Below are 21,950 nucleotides of genomic sequence, written 5' to 3'. Positions count from 1 at the left end.
CCCCATTTCTGCATGTCTTGGTTGCCTAGTTTCTTGCCAAGATTACTGCCAGGAAACCTTACATCATCTTCTACTTTCTGTCCATTTACCTATTAAATGACAAATTCAAACCAGCTGCTTAAGATCTAAATTTCTTCACTAGTTATCATTGCTTTCAAGATGCAATCTGAGTTTTCAAATCCCTCCTTGAATTTCTATCCCACCTTAACCAGGCTAAACTAGCTCTTTGCTGTTTCTTAAACATTCCATGCTTTTTTGCCTATGTGTCTTTGGACACGCAACTCCCTTTGCGTGGGGTAGCCCTTTTCCCTTTTGTTTAGTCAATCCTCTGTGTTCTCTGAAATTTAGATTAGACATCAGACATCACTTTCTTTGAGAATCCTTTCATAACTCCCCAATGTAGTTACATATCTTTCTTATGTATATTATAGCAGTTAATCATAAGTATTATATTAGTCACCTTGGGCTACCATAACAAAATACCACAGATTGGGTGGCTTATACAACAAAATTTATTTTTTCACCATTCTGAGGGGTGGAAGTGCAAGAGTGAGGCAATGTCAGAGTTGGTGTCTGATGAGGCTTCTCTGACTTGTAGATGTCCACCTTCTTGCTGTGTCTTCACAGGGCCTTTCTTGTGTGTGTGAGTGGAGAGAGAGAGAGAGTACTCTGGTATCTCTGCCTCTTCATATAAGGACAAGAGTCATATCAGTTTAAGGCCTTACCCTTACGAATCTGTTTAACCTTTACTACCTCCTTATAGGCCCTGTCTCCAAACGTAGTCACATTGTGGGTTAGGGCTTCATTCAGCATATGCATTTGTGTGGGGAGGATGAAAGGAGCACAGTTTAGTTCATAACAGGTATTTTCATTGTTTCTTTATATGTCTCTTCTTTCCTCTAAACCAAGCTTGTCCAACCCATGGCCCATAGGCCACATGCAGCCCAGGATGGCTTTGAATGTGGCCCAGCCCAGGTTGATAAACTTTCTTAAAACCTTATGCGATTTTTTATCAGCTATCGTTAGTGTTAGTGTATTTTATGTGTGGTCCCAGACAATTCTTCTTGCAGTGAGGCCCAGGGAAGCCAAAAGATTGGATACCCCTGGTCTAAACCAAGGGATAGGGAGCGGAGACTGTGTCTTGTCTTTTTTTCTGCATTGCCTAATTGCCACTGAATCTTAAAGATTAACAGTCCTAAAGATGGAAGACAGTATTCTATTCTATTCTATTCTATTCTATTCTATTCTATTCTATTCTATTCTATTCTATTCTATTCTATTCTATTCTATTCTATTCTATTTTTTAGACACAGGGTTTTGCTTTTTTGCTCAGGCTGGAGTGCAGTGGTGCGATCATAGTTCACTGCAGCCTTGAACTCCCAGGCACAAGCAATCCTCCAGCCTCAGCCTCCCAACTAGCTAGGACTATGGGAGCACGCCACCATGCCCAGCTGATTATTTTTATTTTTGTAGAGATGGGGTCTTAATATGTTGCCCAGGCTGGTCTTGAACTCCTGACCTCAAGTAATCCTCCCACCTCACCCTCTTAAAGTGTTGGGATTACAGGTGTCAGCCACCACGGTTTCTCTCTGTTGCTCAGGCTGGAGTGCGGTGGCGCAGTCATGGCTCGCTGCAGCCTCGACCTCCAAGGCTCAATCATTCCTCCTACCTCTGCCTCCATAGCTGGAACTACAGGCATGCACCGCCATTCCCAGCTAATTTTTGAATTTTTTTTGTAGAGGCAGGGTTTCGCCTTGTTGCCCAGGCTGGTGTCAAACTCCTGGGCTAAAGCAGTCCACCCGCCTCAGCCTGTCAAAGTGCTGGGATTACAGGTGTGAGCCATTGCATCCAGCCTACTCCTGGAGTTCCCCTTGCCCAGTACATGAAGTCCTGCCTTTGAAATGTTTGTGCCCAACAACATTCTGTCTTAGTTGATCTCCAGCAGAAATCTCTAGCAGCACTGTCTAGTTCGTAGGACTTCATTAAATGCTCAAAAAGTATAACTCAGCATTATATAAAATAAGTGAATGTTTTCTCCATATATCTTCTTTTTTTTTTTTGAGACGAAGGGTCGCTGTGTCGCCCAAGCTGGATTGCAGTGGCACGATCTCGGTTCACTGCAACCTCCACCTCCCAGGTTCAAGCAGTTCTTCTGCCTCAGCCTCCCAAGTAGCTGGGACTACAGGCGTGTGCCACCAAGCCCAGCTAATTTTTGTATTTTTAGCAAAGACGGGGTTTCTCCATATTGGCCAGGCTGGTCTCAAACTCCTGACCTCGTGTTCTGCCCGCCTCAGCCTTCCAAAGTGCTGAGATTACAGGCAGGAGCTACCACGCCCGGCTCTCCATATATCTTCTGAAACTTAACTTGAGAGGAACACAAAAAGAAGTGATACCAGAGTCATGGAGGAAAAGCCACTGTCTCAGGAACTGAGACCATGGGAGGGACATGATCACTTTTAGAAAGACACAGTCAGAAGAAAGAAGGAAAAAGAGAGGAAGAAAGTGGCTCCTCCCCCTTTTTCTAATGCCTTGTCGTCAGAATTTCACAGTATGTAATAACTTCCTGTTAAGATATACAGAAAATATAATTTGTATACTCCCAGCCCTAGGATTACAGAGAATGGTGATCACAGGGCTGAAAGGGTTAAGATAAATAACCAGCAACAGGTTATATAAAACCTAAAGTTTTAAAAGATGTTCTCCTTTGTGTCTGAAACTCTGAACTTCTTAAGTAAGCATTTGTACTTGCCCCTTTTAAAATTAGAGTTAATGGCACGGTGAAACCCCATCTCTACTAAAAATACAAAAAAATAGCCAAGCGTGGTGGCGGGCACCTGTAGTCCCAGCTACTCGGGAGGCTGAGGCAGGAGAATGGCGTGAACCTGGGAGGCGGAGCTTGCAGTGAGCCGAGATCACGCCACTGCACTGCAGCCTGGGCGACAGAGCGAGACTCCGTCTCAAGACAAAATTAGAGTTAATGGTAGCTAAAAAAAAAAAAAAAAGCTACTATTCACCAATGTTCAGTATACATTTACTGTGTATAAGCAGCTGTTCAAAATGTTTTACATGCATTACCTCACCTAAAACCTATTATAGTGCCTATGTACTGTATGTATGCTGTGTACTATGTAGATATACAGAAGATTAAACCAGGGCTCAAAAATATTAGAGAACTTGATAAAAGTCAAATTAGAATTCATATTAAAAACAAAAAAGACTCTGCTTTTCAAAATTCCAGACTGTTACAGAAGAACTAGAGAATTTGGGTTAAATTCCAGGGTAATTCATAAAGATGATTGGCATTTTAAATTTTTGTTTTTTCTTTTTAAGGAACCTTATTACTTACAGTTACATACAGTTGAAATTTGTTTTCATGATACTCTTTAAGTATATTAGCAGATTAAGTGATGTTTTAAGCTTTTGGTATGTTAGACCAGGATTCTTTGAGTTGCAGGTGGCAGAAACTAAATGCAAACTAGCTTTTACAAGAAGTTGGTTTTTTTGGTAGTTAATTTTACTGTTTATCATAAAAGCTAAAAAAAAAACAACCCCAGGAAACTAGATAGAATAGTACAACAGCTAGGGCGGCCATATGTCCCAGTTTGCCTAGGATTGTCCAACCCCAAATTTACTTATGTTGTCCTGGTGCCTTTCACTCTCAAAAGTGTCTTGGTTTAGATGGTAAATTACTTGGTCACCCTAAACACCTAAATACCCATCTCTTTAACAATGATTAACATTTTGGGATGTTTACTTAATCTGTTTTGTTAAGTAAATTATATACATTGAGACATTTTACCCCTGAATACATCAATATGCGTCTCTTCAAAATAAGCACATATAACCACATTACAGTGATCACACTTAACAAAATGACCAAAAATCTTATAATATTTACATTTTATTTTAGGTACTCCTTGGCCCTGGATTCAGGCATGGCTGGATCGAGAGGCTCAGATAATATCTTCACTTCTTTTTGCTGTAGACTTTGGTCTTGCTGGTCACGTTCTTAGGTTGGCTCTTTCTAAGTGGTGGCTAAGGTGGCCCCTAGCAATTTCATTTTTTCATAGTCTTTAGTGTTTGTGATCTAGGAGAAAGGTCTTGAAGCACCTATATTAGTCCCTGAAAAAGACTGATTGGCCCTGCTTAGGTCACTTGCCCATCTTTTTATAAACTTTTGTATTCAGACTAAGACTGTGACAAGCCTAGATTACGTGTCTGTCCCTGAGGTGGGAGAAATAAGAATGTATGATTGGTGGATAAAGGAGGGAGACAAAGGTAAAGAGAGTTTATGTCCAGAAAGTCTAAGGGATGCTGTGTAGGCAAAACAAGATTTCCCTTCATGTAGTAATAGTTAGCATTGATGGATGTTTAGTGGTTTCTCTGGAAACTATGCCTAAGTAAATTTGTTATTAATTCTAAGGAGATAGACTTCTATTAATAAGAAGCTCTTTGTAGCTGTATTATACACTTATCATAAGATTTCCTTATTTGTAAAACAAAGAAATAATGTACTTGAGGTTAGGGTGGTTCTTTGATTGTCTGTGATGTTACTTAGAAATGTCCTTAGATTCATATGCATCTAATTTACGTTGCAGCGTTGAGGTGTACTTTAGAGACTATGTTGGGTGTTGTCTTGTTCCAAGAGTTTATTACTGAATACCATGGTTAGGCTGTGGCAGACAATAAAACAATCTGAAAGAGCTTGTCTGTAGTAATATTTTAAACTCATTTAAATTTAGAAAAATATTTTGGCAAAAAATAATGTAAAAACAATTTTAAAAGTTTTGAAGAGGTGACTATCAGATCTATAATTAAGCATATTTTCTTTCCCTTTTTATAGTTGCCGCAATAGTATTATTCTGCTCCACTTCTAGCCCACACAGCATACCTCTGACAGAGGTGATTGGGCCGATATGGCTGATGCTGCTCCTGGGAACTGTGCACTGCCAGATTGTTTCCACAAGAACACCCAAACCTCCTCTAAGTACAGGGGGTAAAAGAAGAAGGTACTGTTTTTTAAAAAGTAATCTTTTTGTACATTTATGTAATTTGAATCCACAGTTGTTCTTGACTCCTCTTATCTTCATAGACTAAAATCTTATCGTGTAAGGTTGCTGTTTCAAAAAAAACACTGAGCTTCAGAATGAATTACCAGATGATTTAGTTTCTATATTTGCTTCAAGGCCATTTTAAAACCACATGCCTATGGTTTTGTTTCTTTTTTTTTTTCCTGAAGCTCATTTATAGTCACCTAATATCAATGTAGACAATATATGTTAGCTAGATTGTTAATAATTCCTACTACTTATAAAAATCTTGTATTTTTAAGATGCTTTGGCAAAAACAAAAACCTAAAAAAAATTTCAGCTAAACTGTATTTACTAAATGCTATTTGGTTTTGTTTTGTTTTTTTCTTTTTGTTTTTTTTTTTGAGACAGAGTCTCACTGTCTCCATCACCCAGGCTGGAGTCCAGCTCCCTGCGGCCTGGACCTCCTGGGCTCAAGTGATCCTCTCACCTCATCCTTCTGAGTAGCTGGGAATACAGGTGTATGCCACCCCACCTGACTAGTTTTTTTATTTTTTATTTTTTGTAGAGACGGGGTCTCACTTTATTGTCCAGGCTAGTCTTGAATTCCTGGGCTCAATTGATCCTCCCACCTCGGCCTCCCAAAGTGCTGGGATTACAGGCATGAGCCACCACACCCAGCCACTACATTCTATTTGAATCTGTTTAATATTACCCTTGATTCAGTAAATATAGCATGTCTCACTGGCCACTCAGCACACTGGAGTTTGTTTTAGGGTTCTTTTGGAGCAGGTCCTCTTTTGAATATCATTGCTAAGAGATTGTGACATTTGTAGTTTTTGGGTGCTGAGATTTAAGCCCATCTCATTTTTAAAAGATAATACATTAGATAAATAGCAATGTCGATAAATTAGATTATAATTCTCTCCAATCTAAATTTTCTTCTTTCTTCATCTGCAGATAAGTGACATTCAAATAGGGAAGAAATGCTTTTGTAAATATTCATCCAATGCAATCCTTACAACCTTCTGTCCACTGACCTGCCAATATAAGCAAGGACCAATACCTTAACATTTCTAGAAATTGGTCTTGAATATGCATCATGATATTTGGATTAAATTTTATCTAGTAAATCTAAATTTTATTATGTGTTAAGTAAAGTTCCTGTGTTTATGTTTTTCAAAATTTTGATTGTACTACTGAGAAAGTGGTTATTAAAATATTAAAGCTGCCTTCCATTCTTAATCTCTTCTGATGAAGGAAATTAAGAAAAGCAGCCCATTTGGAAGTACATAGGGAAGGAGATGGTTCTAGTACCACAGATAACACACAAGAGGGAGCAGTTCAGAACCACGGTACAAGCACCTCTCACAGCGTTGGCACTGTCTTCAGAGATCTCTGGCATGCTGCTTTCTTTTTATCAGGGTTTGTATTTATTTAAGGTTTTATATGTCATAGAGATGGCACTATCCTTTTTCTGGCACTTCAGTCTCAGGTAATGAATATTAATTACTTTAAATGTGACAGCCTCATTATGGATTTTGTTTTGATAAATTATAATAGTATAGATAATGGAAAAATAGACACTGTAAAGTTTATTTGGCTCATGTGTACATACAGCTATACGAGAATGAGTATATCAAAGCATTTTTAGCTAGGATTTCCTTTTTTTATTTTTTTTTTGGGACGGAGAGTGGCTCTGTTGCCCAGGCTGGAGTGCAGTGGCACGATCTCGGCTCACTGCATCCTCTACCTTCCGGGTTCAAGTGATTCTTCTGCCTCAGCCACCCGAGTAGCTGGGATTACAGGCACGTGCCGCCACGCCTGGCTAATTTATTGTATTTTTAGTAGAGATGGGGTTTCACCATATTGGCCAGACCTCGGCCTCCTAAAGTGCTGTGATTACAGGCATGAGCCACCGAACCCGGCCAGGATTTCTTGATTTTGGTTTCTATTATATTTCTCAAGTACTATTTTACTTGTGTTAATTGGTTAATTTATTTTTATCACCGTTTTAGGTCAAAATTGGCTGTATTAAAATGTCATGTGAATTGTATAATTTTTTTCTTCTAAGTTCTTGCCTCAATTATCCAAAATTATCTGAAATAAAACATATAGGCATTGTTATTTAAGTGAATAAAATGTATATTATAGTATGTGATTCTACTTTTGTACAATGTACCATGTACATTTTTGTACTACACAAAAATGGCTTTTTGTATAGTTTGTATAGTTTTACCATCAATGAAGACTTACCAAATAGGAAAATATAATTACAGCAAACATTAAAAAAAAACCTGACTCAAGCTTGTATTATTATTATTATTTTGAATATTCAAAACACTTAAGGGTTGTATTACTAGTTTATATATACCTATAATAAATGTGAAAAAAGTTAAAAAGCTATGATCAAAATATTGAGTGTAACTGATGAAAGGTACTTAATTAATCAAGAAAAGGGATACTGCAAATAACTATTCTGTCACTTTGTTAACTTCTTCACTAATACCATATTTCATCAATTTGTGATTGTGCTCTTAGGATAAAGTTTATCATGCATTATGGAACTAAGCAGTTATATCCAGGGCATATTTTCGTTGATTGTAATTTTTGGGAAAGTTTTCCAGATTTTAATAGTTTACAGTAACATGGCATTAAGTGAAAATCCTTTCTATTCCAATCACCTATTCTTCCTCCAGGGACAATATGTTTTGTTTTCGTTTTTTAACTTGGGTTGAATTCTGTCTATATCTCTCTCTTCTTTAGTCTTTTAAAAAAAATGTTTTGCACATAACTAACTTGGATGTAATATAGCTGTCCTTTCTAACATTGGCATGCAACAATTTAGTCACTGCAAAGTCAGTTTCTTGAGCATTTCCAGATAAGCAGTTATAAATAGCGTAATGGATATATTTCACTTTTTGGGAATCATTCATTTGTTTTGGTTGTCTACAACTGATATTATATGTAGTATTCAGAGTCCCCCTAAAACTAGTAGGTTGATACCTTTGGAAGTTTACTATATTTCTCTTATCAAATGAGATAGAGACTTAAATATTCTTCCTGTTGGGCAGCAGCATGACCATGATCATGACTGCCATTGCAGTGGCTGTCCATTATAGTGGCTAACTCAGTCTGGATTTATTCTCTTTAATCATGACTGCTGTACATCTAAATATTTTAAAAGACGTACTGTGTTTATCTCATTTTGGGGCTGGTTTGCCAGCATATGAATGAGACTTTTATTAGGTACAAGAAAATCTTAAGAGAAATGTTAATTTTAGAAGTCCTAAGCTGAGTTCAGAGATCTTGATGATATTTTCTTCTTTCAGGCTTTGTTAAGACAGGAAGTGCTTAAACTAAGCACTTATCAACTAAGAACTTATCAACTTATCAACTAAGCACTTATCAACTTATCAACTAAGACTTAACAAAATTGTTTCTGGTGATAAATTGAAAAGCCGGATACGTCCGTTAAGTTATCTCTGTTAACATAACTGATAGAAAAATAAATTAATAACCACACAGATACCTAAGCTTTGTGTATGGTATCTTGATGGTTTTCTAGATGTTAGGATGAGAACCACTATTCTATTTTTGTGTGTATATATATATATATATATATATATATATATATATTTTTTTTTTTTTTTTAACCTATGTCACTGCACACTGAGAGAACCGCCTTTTTTTTTTTTTTTTTTTTTTGAGACAGGGTCTCACTCCTGTGGTCCTTGGTGGAGTGCAGTGGCGTGATCATGGCTCCCTGAAGCCTCAACCTTCCAGGCTCAGGTGTTTCTCCCACTTCAGACTCTCAAGTAGCTGGGACTATAGGCATTTGCCACCATGCCCCAGCTAAGAGAACCACTGTTTTAAAACCCTGTATTTATAAGTTGGAAAGGTACTGTTTGTCATCTGTAAGTACATTTTATTCTCAAGATAAAACTATTATTTTTGAAACAAGACATAGTATTTCTCATTTGAAAAATTGGGAATTACTTTAATAAACCTTTATGAACCTGAGAAAACAAAGTCTTAAGAAAATGTCAATTTAAAAAGATATAGAGGCTGGGCACGATGGCTCACGCCTGTAATCCCAGCACTTTGTGAGGCCGAGGCGGGTGGATCACCTGAGGTCAGGAGTTCAAGACCAGTCTGACCAACATGGTGAAACCCCATCTGTACTAAAAATACAAAAATTAGCTGGGCGTGATAGTGGGTGCCCATAATCCCAGCTATTTGAGAGGCTAAGGCAGGAGAATTGCTTGAACCCAGGCAATGGAGGTTGAGTGAGTCGAGATTGTGCCACTGCATTCCAGCCTGGGTGACAGAGCAAGACTCCGTCTAAAAAAAAAAAAAAAAGATAGAAATCAATTATATTTCCTAAGGATTTAGTACTTTAATTTCAATGAATTGTTAATTAATGTAATTATAGTCTCTATTAAAGAGATTGAATAGGACGAATTACATCTTGATTGTGTGTCGTTCAGCATAGTACTTACTTCAGAAGTCGCATGGATCCTAAGTTTTCTTTCATGTCCTCTAAGATTCATTTCACCGTGACAATATCACTGAAAAACAGCAAACAGGAATTACAGCTCTCACTATGTTGCCAAGGCTGGTCTCAAACTCGTGGGCTCAAGCAATTCTCCCACCTTAACCTCCCAAAGTGTTGAGATTACAGGTGTGAGCCACCACACCCAGCTTTATTAAATCTTTAACTTTCACTTTAGTGTTAAAAACAGTAAATACTAAGGCTGAATGTGACAGGAATCTTAAAGGTAGATCAGTCAGGCATATTAGTTAACATGTGATCCGGTTTTATTCTGATTATCTGTCTCTAAATCACCAGGTCAAATTAAAATACAAAAAAATTAGCCGGGCATAGTGGCACATGCCTGTAATCCCAGCTACTTGAAAGGCTGAGTTAGGAGAATCACTTGAACCTGGGTGGCAGAGGTTGCAGTGAGCTGAGATGGCACCACTGCACTCCAGCCTGGGCGACAGAGCTAGACTCCATCTCAAAAAAAAAAAAAAAGAAAGAAAAAAAAAGAAATATCTAATAAGTACCATCCTAAGCCAGGCGTTGAGTCACATGCTGGGAGTACAATACTGAAGCTCATAAGCTGGTGGGGGAAAATCACATATAAACCACTGAAATACAGTGTTACAAATGCAAACAAAATATCCTAGGAGAACAAAGGAGGGTACAATGATCTCTGCCAAGGAGAATTAGGAAGGCTTCACGTTTCAATTGGATCTTGAAGTGAATTTAAACAAGGAGTTGGATATGCAATGTTTTTACAAGAGGAGTAGTTCTCAGAAATCTGATAAGGTCATAGAAACTAAGCTAAACTCAAGAAGCTAAGAATAGGAGTGAGCAGCTAAGGCACAGTGGAGGAGGAGAGCGGCAACCTTATGATGGTTCACTGACTGGCTGAATGACTAAGTCTGGATTGCTGGGCCTTGTTCGAGGTCCTTCCCCCTCAGCTTGGAAAGATATTCCTAGGAAAAGCCCCTAGTTGCCCCTACAAGCTTCTTTAACACCCAGAACAGAATTAAATCTGAGATTTTTTTTCTCAGAGAATCATGGAATAATAGAGTCAGAAAAGATGCTGAAAATCACAGTTTTGTTGTCTCTAACATCCCTCAGAATCTTAGGGATTCTCAAAATGGGAAATGAAAGTCTGTAATCAATTTTCAATATTCTGAAAAACCTACCAGAAATTTGACATTTTCTGGTAGTATTAAATCACAGCTTTCCTTGGTTTGTGCTAGAGTTATATCGGATCCACATTAAACTGAGATTCTGACTGAGCTATCTTCTAAATATAAGCTGTTTCCTCATTATTATTGTTATTATTAGTTTTTTTGGGGTGGGGGATGGAGTCTCGCTCTGTTGCCAGGCTGGAGTGCAGTGGCACGATCTCGGCTCACTGCAACCTCCACCTCCCGAGTTCAAGTGATTCTTCTCCCTCAGCCTCCCGAGTAGCTGGGACTACAGGCATGCACCACCATGCCCAGCTCATTTTCGTATTTTTAGTAGAGATGGGGTTTCACCATGTTGGCTGGGATGGTCTTGATCTCTTGACTTCGTGATGCTCCTGCTTTGGCCTCCCAAAGTGCTGGGATTACAGGTGTGAGTCACCGCTCCTGGCCATTATTATTTTCTATTTTTTATTGTTTTTGAGATGGCGTCTCACTCTGTCGCCAGGCTGGAGTGCAGTGGCGCGATCTCGGCTCACTGCAACCTCCGCCTCCCGGGTTCAAGTGATTCTTCTCCCTCAGCCTCCCAAGTAGCTGGGACTACAGGCGCACACCACCACGCCCAGCTAATTTTTGTATTTTTTAGTAGAGAAGGGGTTTCACCATGTTGGCCAGGATGGTCTCAATCTCTTGACCTCATGATCCGCCCACCTCGTCCTCCCAAAGTGCTAGGATTACGGGCATGAGCCACCATGCCTGGCTTGTTTTCTCATTATTTTTATGCTGAATTTGGTAAAAAGCTTTTCAAAATCTAGGAGTAAGGTAATAAATTACTACAATATTTGCAATTTACAAAAAACATTTTCACTGATTTCATCTTAATTTATTCTTCATAACACTGCAGTCACTAATAACAGCAGAGCCGGGAGGCCACCACTCTCGGTCCAGGGTTCTTTTCAACTACTCCAAGCTTCTAGGGTTTTTTCCTTGCCAAGGGTGTTGCCAAGGGCACACTGTGCATGTCTAGGAAATACTGCTTCTATCATGGAATAAATAAAAGCAGTATAGAGATATATGTCTCCTGTTTTCAAGAAACTACTACTAGCCTTGCTGTCCAGGTGCCTGTGATTCGTGGTGTTTGGGTTGATCTAAGAAAATAGCATTAACTCTGGTTTTATGAAATGAATATTACATGCATGAATTGTAAATATCGGAAGGTAGATTTGTGTGTGTGTGTGTGTGTGTGTGTGTGTAATACTAAAAAGTATAATTTCTTCCTATACGGTAATACTTTAATTCCTAATACCAGCTTCTTTCTGCTTTCCATTTTTGATGAGGAATGGTGATTTCAGTATATATGTTTATTTTAAAATCAAAATGCTATTTATCTTGCATTCTGTTTATTTTTGTGCATGTTTTAAAGTTGACAAATAGAATTAACTTCCCTTTTAAAAATGTAAGTAGAATTTTACAATATTTGTTTTTTAAATAAGTCTCTCATCCCCACTGCCTTTACTGTATTTTTATTCCCTAAAACAAGGCAACAGGAGGAATTACTTAAACATCTAAGTCTCAGTAACCTGTGTTCCTTTTGATAAATTAATTTTACCAATACTGTCCCTTTGAGGTAGTTACTTTTGTTTATTAATGCCAACATGAGTCATATAGCAATCAGTGGTAAAACTAAACCTGCCTGGAGCAACCACATTTTTGACCTTCTTTACCTGCAATAATTGGAATTTAGCTCTCCTACCATTTACACTCCAGCTTGGGAGACAGAGTGAGACCCTGTCTCTCTTAAAAACAAAACAAAACAAAACCACAGTTGTTTCTTGGTATCCATGGGAGATTGGTTCTGGGATACCTCCACCCACCACCACTCCCACCCCCCACCTCCAAGGATACCAACCTCTGAGGATGCTCAAGTCTCGTGTGTAAATGGTATAGTATTTGCATATAGGGCATGCGTATCCTCTCATTTACTTTAAATCCTCTTTTAATACCTAATAATGGTATAAATGTTATGTAAATCATTATTATACTGTATTGCTTAGGGAATAATGACAAGAAAAAAATGTCTGTACATGTTCAGTACAGATGCAAGCATAGTAAGCCTAACTACATTTTCAATTTGAGGTTGGTTGAATCCACAAATATGGAACCTGTGGATATGGAGGCCTGGTCGTGACCCACTTATTATCCTGCTTTCACCTTCTAGCTTTAGCATCTATAGATTATTCTTGCCCTAATTATTATGATTCCCAAGTGGTTATTTTTCTAACTCTATCATTCCTTCTACATTTATTAGTTGGCATTCTGCTTTAAGGAGAAGTTTTCCTTTATTTATTTACTCATAGATTTCTATTTTATTCAATTTTTTATTGTCATTATTTATTTTGATGATCAGATCAACCTAATTTTGGCCATGGAACCCCTTTGAGCAACTAACCTTGCTATCTGATATATCTGTATCAATCTTTGAGCATTTCCTTACTTTCTGGCACAACAAAGTGTTTTGGGTTCAACTTGTATTTCCTCTGTCCCAGCCTGGAATCAACTATTGTTTCAAGAAGAGTAGTATATAGAAACCAAAATCTGAGTTCAAGATATACTCGTTGCGATTGGGGTGTTGTTAACCCCAGGCCTTTTCAGTGAGCACAGCTAGAAAATGTGTATTTGGCCCTTTACAAGTATATTTATTTCTATAGCTATCCAGATATATTACACACCATCAATTTGCATTGATAGCTCCAATTCAAATACCATCCTGCAGGGTTCATTCTATCTCTTCTTCTTTTTCTATCTTCTTTCTCTGTCAGTGAGAAAAGTCTGATTCCGATTATCCTCAATATGTTTACTTATTCCATTAGTCGCCTTTATATAGATCAACTTCTAACCCTGCCAGGCTGCACCTGGTACTTTTCTCTAATATTGTCCCTAAATGGGCTTCCATTATTGACTATCACTGGGCTGCTTTTGCTGTCCCATTCCATTGATATTCTTGCAAGTGCTTTCATTACCAGCTACTGGCAGGCTGCCTCTGTTTGTAAACTCTGAGAGTAATACTTACATTTAGCATTTTTCTTTTGCCATTGCAGTTTAGTTTGCAACTTACCTCCATAAGGTTCATGAGAAGCATCAAATACCTACTACAGCTTAGTAAATTACTGTTCTTGTCTCCTGAGAGTGTAACATGAACTTTGAGGAGACAGTGGGGAGAGAAACAACCCAGAGAAGATTGGAAGGAAGCAGAGTTAAGGACAGGAGGAAGTGAGAGATAGCTGAAAGATATCATATGGAATGAATGCTACCAGTACTCTTTCCCCTGGTTTCACATAGTATTTACCCTGCCCTGTTAAGGAAAGAATACATTCTCCTTAGAAAAATGGTTAAAGCAACAGTTATTACAGACTCAAAGACCCTTTTACTGGGCTACCCCCACCCCCCTACCGCCACCCTTTTTTTAACCCTATAGAGTCTGGTTCATTCTACACATTCCCAAATTTTCAGCCACTATTTCTACTTTGACTGCTGGCCTCCAGGCTCATGTTTTCAGTTGCCTACTAACATTTCTCAGAGTGTTCCATCTTTCTTCCTAAATAAATTTCTCTTCTTGCATATACTGTCTGATTAATGGTTCTACCAACTTTTCCATCTTCTTTCACCTAATTTATCCCCCTTTTCCTCTCCCTTAGCCCAGTCTGATTTTCATGAACCTTTATAAATACCTTTCCAGTACATTCTCTCTTCTTATCTTTGAGTTTCTGACATTTTCAGGATATCAAGTAACAACTTCACTTGGTCTTTTTCCACATCTGCAGGTTGCACAGTGTTCAAGGGAGAATTAATAACTAATGTTTCTATCACTTTCTTTCCCAGACAAAGTAACAAGTTTCCTCTGCGTCTTTTATTTTCTATTTTTTGCCCATTTTCCTCTATCCTATAATTCATGTTCCTCCCTCTCTCCATCCTCTTTATCCTATGGCTTATTGTTCCCTTGGTCTCTCCATGCTTCTGAGGATCATACAGAAAGTAAAGGATCTGGAGATTTGGCTTTTCAGTCTCGCAGCTCTGTGGAGATGTGCTCTGAATGACTAAAAAGCACTGGAGCTCTGTAGAGCATATGGGAAATAATGGTCTTTCTGCCCCTTTAGGAACCTTGGAGAAGAAAGACAAGGAAGGAAAGGGGCCTGTTTGCATAAGACAGAAACTTTCTAGGTTGATGAGTGTGTTAAAAAAAATCCTAACAGGCAGTTTCCCAGAGAGCAGGCAGTTTGAGGTAGTATGGACAATATAATTAACTTAATAGTCAGAAGGTCTGTACTCTAGTGCGAGCTTTGCTTCTAACTGACTGCATGACCTTAAATAAGTCACTTAGACTGGTTCTTCTTCCTTGTTTCCAAAATGAGCATTTAGAATAGGTGAGTTTTAATTTCCTGCTCAGTTCTAAAATACAGATTCCAATAGAACTGAGTAACTTACTGTTAAAACTAATGTGGGGTTTTTTGGTATGTGTGCACTTTTTTAAAGCTTTTGGTTTTTGACCTAACTGAAGGCAATATACTATTTTTATTTTTCCTAACTTGCAAAATTGATACCTCTAACAAAAATTCAAGGGAATTTATTTAAATATAATTGCTTTAAAAATGTTTTATCATAGACTTAATCTGCATTGAGCACATTTTAATTTTGTGTGGGACTAACTTTATATTTCTGTTAACCGTTTCCTTTGGATAACTGTTCTTTCATCCACTGTAGTCTTTGAAGAGGACTCCTCAAGTGTTTGCCTGTTAGTAAAAAACATCTCATTTCCCATGTTGTATTTTATATGTTGAAAAAAAATTTATTCTTATAAATTCCTCAATTCTAGCCCTTTAGATATTTATAAGCTGCATGATTACTAATATCTTTTCCAGAGATTATTTCAGTGGGTGAAAGAGGTTACTTCTTTATTTTCTTTGTGTTGTTCTTTTTCACTTCTTCCATTATTTAGAAACTTATTTAAAATTTTCCTTTTTTTATATCTTTTTATGTTACAGAAGACCTGTGTCTTCATTGTATATTAAAATGAGTTGTATACTAAAAGGAATTTATCAAACTAAGTTAAACCATGAATTGCAACTTAACCTGACAATTAGATCATTTTTTAAATAAAACTTCAAAATATATTTTAACCATAATAAAATGGGCAAAATTTTGTTTCTAGATTTTGTTCAAAGACCAGATGATTTACTAAGAATTTTTTGATAAGTTAGGGCATGTCTCCTAGAATTGTTATCTGTAAGACCTCAAAACCTTTAAGCTGAAATAGGACATTAATTTACATGTTTATTTTAGCTGTTAGATATATTTCTAAATTATTATACAAATAGGATGATCATTAAAATTTAGAGAAATAGCTATCTGATGTAATTATTAACATTATAATTTCTATCAGTAACCTATCCAAAATAAGCTAAGTCCAAACATTCTTCTGCATATTTTAATTTTTAGATCAAAGAAAGCAAAGAATTCAATTGATAAATCAACTGAAACTGACAATGGCTATGTATCCCTTGATGGGAAAAAGACTGTTAAAAGCAGTGAAGATGGAATACAAAACCATGAACCTCAGTGTGAAACTATTCGACCAGAAGAGACAGCCTGGAACACAGGAACACTGAGGAATGGTCCTAGCAAAGTACGTGTGATTTTTAAAATAGTTTGCCTGTGTGATTTTATATTAGTTAATGTGAAGTGACTTAGATATAGTAGTTGCCCTTGAACTAAGTGTTTGCTCCAGAATTAATTCTGTGAGCCTTTATAACACTGATGAAACTGTAAATGAGATAAAGTGTTGTGATTAAACTTGATTGACAATATAATCTGACACCTTCTGAATTGATGGCTTCAGTTTTTCCAAAATGTTTTTTTTTGAGACAGGGTCTTACTCTGTTATCCAGGCTGGAATGAGGTGGTGCGATCTTGGCTCACAGCAGCCTCAGCCTCCCAGGCACAAACGATCTTCCCACCTCAGCCTCCTGAGTAGCTAGAACTACAGGCATGCGCCACCATGCCCGGCTAATTTTTTTTTTTTTTTTTGTAGAGACAGGGCTTAGCCATGTTGCCCATGCTGGTCTCGAACTTCTGGACTCAAGCAATCCACCCACCTCAGCCTTCTAAAGTTCTAGGATTATAGGCATGAGCCACTGTGGCTAGCCCCAAAATGTTAAAAGCACTTTATAATTTACAGTTGTTGTTTGTTAAGCCTTACTTTTTCTTTCCCTATTTCTGTGTGTGTAAGAATTTGCACTAAGTGGAACATGCAAATAATTCAGAAAGCTGAACAAGGAAACCAGTTTTCCATTCATGTTCTCTATAAGAAGATATCTTGTTTTTCCTGCATTCATTACCTGTGGTGTCAACATACCTGTTTTGTTTTCTTTTGTTTTGTTTTTAATCTGGAAAAAATCTTACTGGGGACATATTTGTTAAAGAGAACAATTATTTCTTTACTTTTCCAAAATAGAGGGACTCTGGTTTTATTGTAACAAAGCTTAATGTGATGTCTTCTATTTCTTTGCTTCACTGAATTTTTTTTGGTTGAACAGTTTATTCTTTAGAAGCTGTTACAGTAAAAAAAATAGAGAGAGAGTCAAATTAAAAGATGTTACCTCTCTTACATTTGGGAATGTGAGCATGAACATATTGTGTTGAGGAAAATAAAGAAAAGAGGATTCTCTAATTTTGGGTAAAGTATATGTTACTACTTGAACGTTCATGTATTTTCAGTACCAGTAGCCATAGAAGAGCATGGGCCTGCAATGAATGTAGTCCCTTACTCTGATTTTAGATTTTTTTCAGCATTTAGCTCTGATAATGTGAGCCTCTCATCACTGTTATTCAGCAGATAAATTTTCAGTCATACACTTTCAAACACGTTTTCAGGCTTGTATTAATATTACCTAGTAAAGTTGTATGAGGAACATGAAAATATCAATAAAACGTATGCTCTAGAGTCATTTAATTTCGTAATTTCTAAACTCTGGATATCTTTTACAAATTGATGTGAGTAGAATGTTGTCTGACATGTGCGCACATGCAGTTGCTATTTACTTCCTCTTATCCTGTAAACTGTTGTTAAATTAGTGGTGGGTCTTACAGTTGATGGCTTTTTCAGTTTGAAAAAATAGTATAATATGTTCTTTCACCTTCTTTTAAGTGGTCTCTGTTCTGCTTTTCTCCTGTTTATATTCCTTTTTTTTTTTTTTGAGACATGGTCTCACTATGTTGCCCAGGCTGGAGTTCAGTGGTACGATTATAGCTCACTACAGCCTAAAACTCCTGTGCTCAAGTGATCCTCTCACCTCACTCTCCTGAATAGCTAGGAGTACAGGTATGCACTGCTATGCCTGGCTGATTTTTTATTTTTATTTTTTAAGAGACTGAGTTTCGCTATGTTGCCCAGGCTGGTCTCGAACCTCTGGCCTCAAACAGTCCTCCCACCCCAGCCTCCCAAAGTGCTGGGATTACAGGCTTGAGCCACTGTGCCTGGCATATTTCATATTTCTGGACGCTGTTTCACATCCTTTTATGAACAGAAATATTACAGGATAATATTTGACAAATGGCTGTTGAAGTACTTTTAAAAGTAAAAATGAAAGTATAGTCACTGATTTAAGATATTTTTTCAGAAAATCAGGTAATACTAATTAGTTACTTTGTGGTAGTTGAGGATATTTTGAAGTTGTGTGTATATATGTATGTGTAATTTCAAATTTCGTAGTTTAAAAGCTAAAAGGTTGGTTAGAAATTACCTATAATCCTCTTTGTGTACTCCCAACTTAGGATACCCAAAGGACAATAACAAATGTCTCTGATGAAGTCTCCAGTGAGGAAGGTCCTGAAACAGGATACTCATTACGTCGTCATGTGGACAGGACTTCTGAAGGTGTTCTTCGGAATAGAAAGTCACACCATTATAAGAAACATTACCCTAATGAGGTATATACTTTGTCCTTAAGTGTATACATACATATCTATTTTATATGTTACTAATTTATAACTTCTTTCAACAATTAAAAGTTGTTGAAATAAATATTTCACATTATTATCAATATTTATTATTGTTGTGTGATCTGGATTTATAAAATAGCAGTTATAGGTTTATGTATTGCACATGTATTGATAGATAGCCACACATTTGGGCTCATTTTGTGCATTATCTTTGAAGACTCATACATTGTTTGTTGTTTGCTTTTAAAGAAGAACATTCTGGAGAGAGAATCTGCAAACTCCTATGTTCACCTTTTCCACAATTTGAAAGGCTTTATACATTTGATCATAGCAAAGTTATTTTAAGTAACTTCCTTCATATTGCTGTCACCAGTTATTAAGTCCCCATACTTCAAAATTCAGTTCTTTTTTCTTTGTTTTTATTTTTCCTTATTAATCTTTATTTTCTCTAAACCCTTTTCAACTATATCATATCTCTTGAGCTTAAAATTATTTAAATAAAGAATTTCATTGAATTATATTTTCAGTTTCTAATCTAAGGGTAGAACATTTGGCTTTAAGGCAAATAAATTACACTGTTTATCACCTCTTTATAAACATTACCTTCTACTCTTTTTGAGCTATATTAGTATTTTTTTCCTTGATGGTTTTGGGTTAAACTTGTAAAAAACACATGTTACGCTGTGCTGGAATATGATTGCCTTCAGAGTATTAAGATTAGAAGAGTTACTATTCTTTGCACACTCTTCTTTGTGGTTGTGTCTCTGGTTAATCTTTCTGGTGATTATGGTTTTGTTTCTTTTCCCAGTGGTTGCCATACAGACACTAATGCCAGTGTGTCTGCTCCATTGCCTCTTCACCCACGTCATTTGATGTACTATCTTTTGTTCCTAAACCAGATAACCAAGCTTGTAAAATTTTGTCTTACTGTATGTACTGTTAGAAGTCAGTTGGTGCTGGAAGGGAGATGGAGGGCTGTATGACCCCTCTCCCAGAATAAATTATTTGGCAGTAGCAGTATTTTTCTCACTCCATGATCTTTGCTCTTGTTGGTTTGCAACTGTATTTTAAACGATTGAGGTTCTTGAAGGGCAGAACATTAGTCTACCTATTAACTTTTAAATTAAAAGGTTGTTTAAAATCTTGATTTCCAGCTAAGTAAGGCTGATAGTAAGCATTGATTTACATCTTTTTTAATGATATAAGAAATTACATAAATATAAAATATGGCTATAAAATTCTTCATCTATAAAGTGAAGAATGTAGACTAGGTGATATTTTAAAAGGTGCATTCAGTTCTCAAAAATTTTTACTCTTAAACCAGCTTTAAAGGGCTTTTCTAGAAAAAAGCAAAATAAAGCCTCCTTTGAATAAATAAAATGGAAACAGAAGATTTGTAGTGCTCTTTTGCATTTTTATTTATAAATTTAAATTTATTTTATAAATTACTGTACTCTCTTCAAATTGCTAGTAATGTTTTTTTCTTTAAGAGTGAGGCACGAAAAAATCATTTGGACCCACCCAAACACAATGAGCAAGCATTTCTAGCACCTAGATTGTGCCATTTATCACTAAATAACGAAAACCAAAAAAAACAAAAACGAAACAAACTTCTTGAAGAAGTGGCTGATTCCTGATTGTCGTTTGTTGCAGGAAATATACAAAATGACTGTGGAACCTCTTGTAATATGATAGAGGGCAAGGAAGCTATCAAAGACTACCAAGGTCTTTTCAGAAAGACTTGGGAGCCAAAGATAGAATAGTTTGAACTTTAATTTTTCTTGATAAAAGTATTCCAATGATAAATGAAAAAATTCTTTGGGGAAGTATTTTGTGCATGGATGGGATTGGTGGGCTTTATTGTAAGATAATGGGTCAGGAACCTAGCCATTTGTTGTAAGCCTCCCAGATGGCGATATCTATAGACAAACTTTTTAGGGGCATCTATTTTTTAGGGAAGTCTCATCCAGTCTTCTGGTGGGATGGGGGTAGTAGATAATAAAACAGGCTGCTCTGGTGTTTGGCACCAAGGGAACTGGGGATGAGATGGGAATCTTGTCATTTAATGTGTAGACTTTCATTTAATCCCCGTTTTTTGCCTTTTTCTACTATCTACTGTATCTGGCTGACTTCTTCCAGTGTTCTGTTGGGAGGAATTACTTGGTTATCTGGGATGCAGGAGGCATCCTAGGGAACTGACAGCTTTTAAGTGTTTCTTCTGTTACCTACTCTGTCCTGCTTTGTTCAACTCTACAAATATTGTTCAATTTTTACTCCCAATTGTAGGTTAGCTTTTCATCTCATAAAGGTAACATTTGATGAGAAGCGTAATGAAGAAACCATGGGCTTGGAGTTAGATTATTTAAATGACCTTGGGAAAATTATTTAACTTCTGAGTTTTTTAAAACAATTTTCCTTCCACCCCCCAAAAAAAGCATTTATAAGTCCATATTCCCTTCAAATAAATACTATGTGTTCTCTAAATCTGATTATATGTTCAGTTTTAGGCGTCTAAAGATTTGACATGATGAGCAGTACAAACCAAAACAAACGTGTTTTAACTTGAACTGTTCAATTCTAAAATTTTCTTTTTTTAGACTTTATTTGGCAATTTGTACTGATATTCACTATTAATCACACAAATATTGTAGGTAAAATTCTATTTGAAAGGTAGACAATTATAGGCAATAGTTTTTAGGGGTTTTTTGTTTGTTTGTTTTTTGTTTTGAGACAGAGTTTCACTCTCCTTGCCCAGGCTGGAGTGCAGTGGCGCCATCTCGGCTCACTGCAACCTCCGCCTCCCAGATTCAAGTGATTCTCCTGCCTCAGCTAATTTTTGTATTTTAATAGAGATGGGGTTTTGCCCTGTTGGCTAGGCTGGTCTTGATCCACCCACCTGGACCTCCCAAAGTGCTGGGATTATAGGCGTGAGCCACCACTCCCAGCCAGTTTTAAATGTATAAAATGACCGACTTGGCCGGGTGCGGTGCTCATGCCTGTAATCCCAGCACTTTGGGAGGCTGAGGTGGACGGATCACGAGGTCAAGAGATCAAGACCATCCTGGCCAACATGGTGAAACCCCGTCTCTACGAAAAATACAAAAATTAGCTGGCTGTTGTGGCACGCGCCTGTAGTCCCAGCCACTTGGGAGGCTGTGGCAGGAGAATCACTTGAACCCAAGAAGCAGAGGTTGCAGTGAGCCGAGATCACGCCACTGC

At 37.2% G+C, this 21,950-nt stretch overlaps 1 protein-coding gene across 6 annotated transcripts in view; it reads left to right on the top strand.

Moving 5' to 3' along the window:
- Nucleotides 1-21,950, top strand: part of PHTF2 (putative homeodomain transcription factor 2) — a 160,894-nt gene that overhangs the window by 107,604 nt on the left and 31,340 nt on the right. For all 6 annotated transcript variants that reach the window (XM_063667679.1, XM_063667680.1, XM_054493974.2 and 3 more), the window contains 4 exons: nt 4,844-5,009; nt 6,291-6,455; nt 16,230-16,416; nt 18,564-18,719. In XM_063667679.1, the coding sequence (XP_063523749.1) occupies nt 4,844-5,009; nt 6,291-6,455; nt 16,230-16,416; nt 18,564-18,719 (674 nt within the window). The remainder of the gene's footprint in view (nt 1-4,843; nt 5,010-6,290; nt 6,456-16,229; nt 16,417-18,563; nt 18,720-21,950) is intronic.

Source organism: Pongo pygmaeus, chromosome 6 (genome assembly GCF_028885625.2).
Source record: "Pongo pygmaeus isolate AG05252 chromosome 6, NHGRI_mPonPyg2-v2.0_pri, whole genome shotgun sequence".
NCBI lineage: Eukaryota > Metazoa > Chordata > Mammalia > Primates > Hominidae > Pongo > Pongo pygmaeus.
This window is presented reverse-complemented; position numbering and strand designations above follow the sequence as displayed.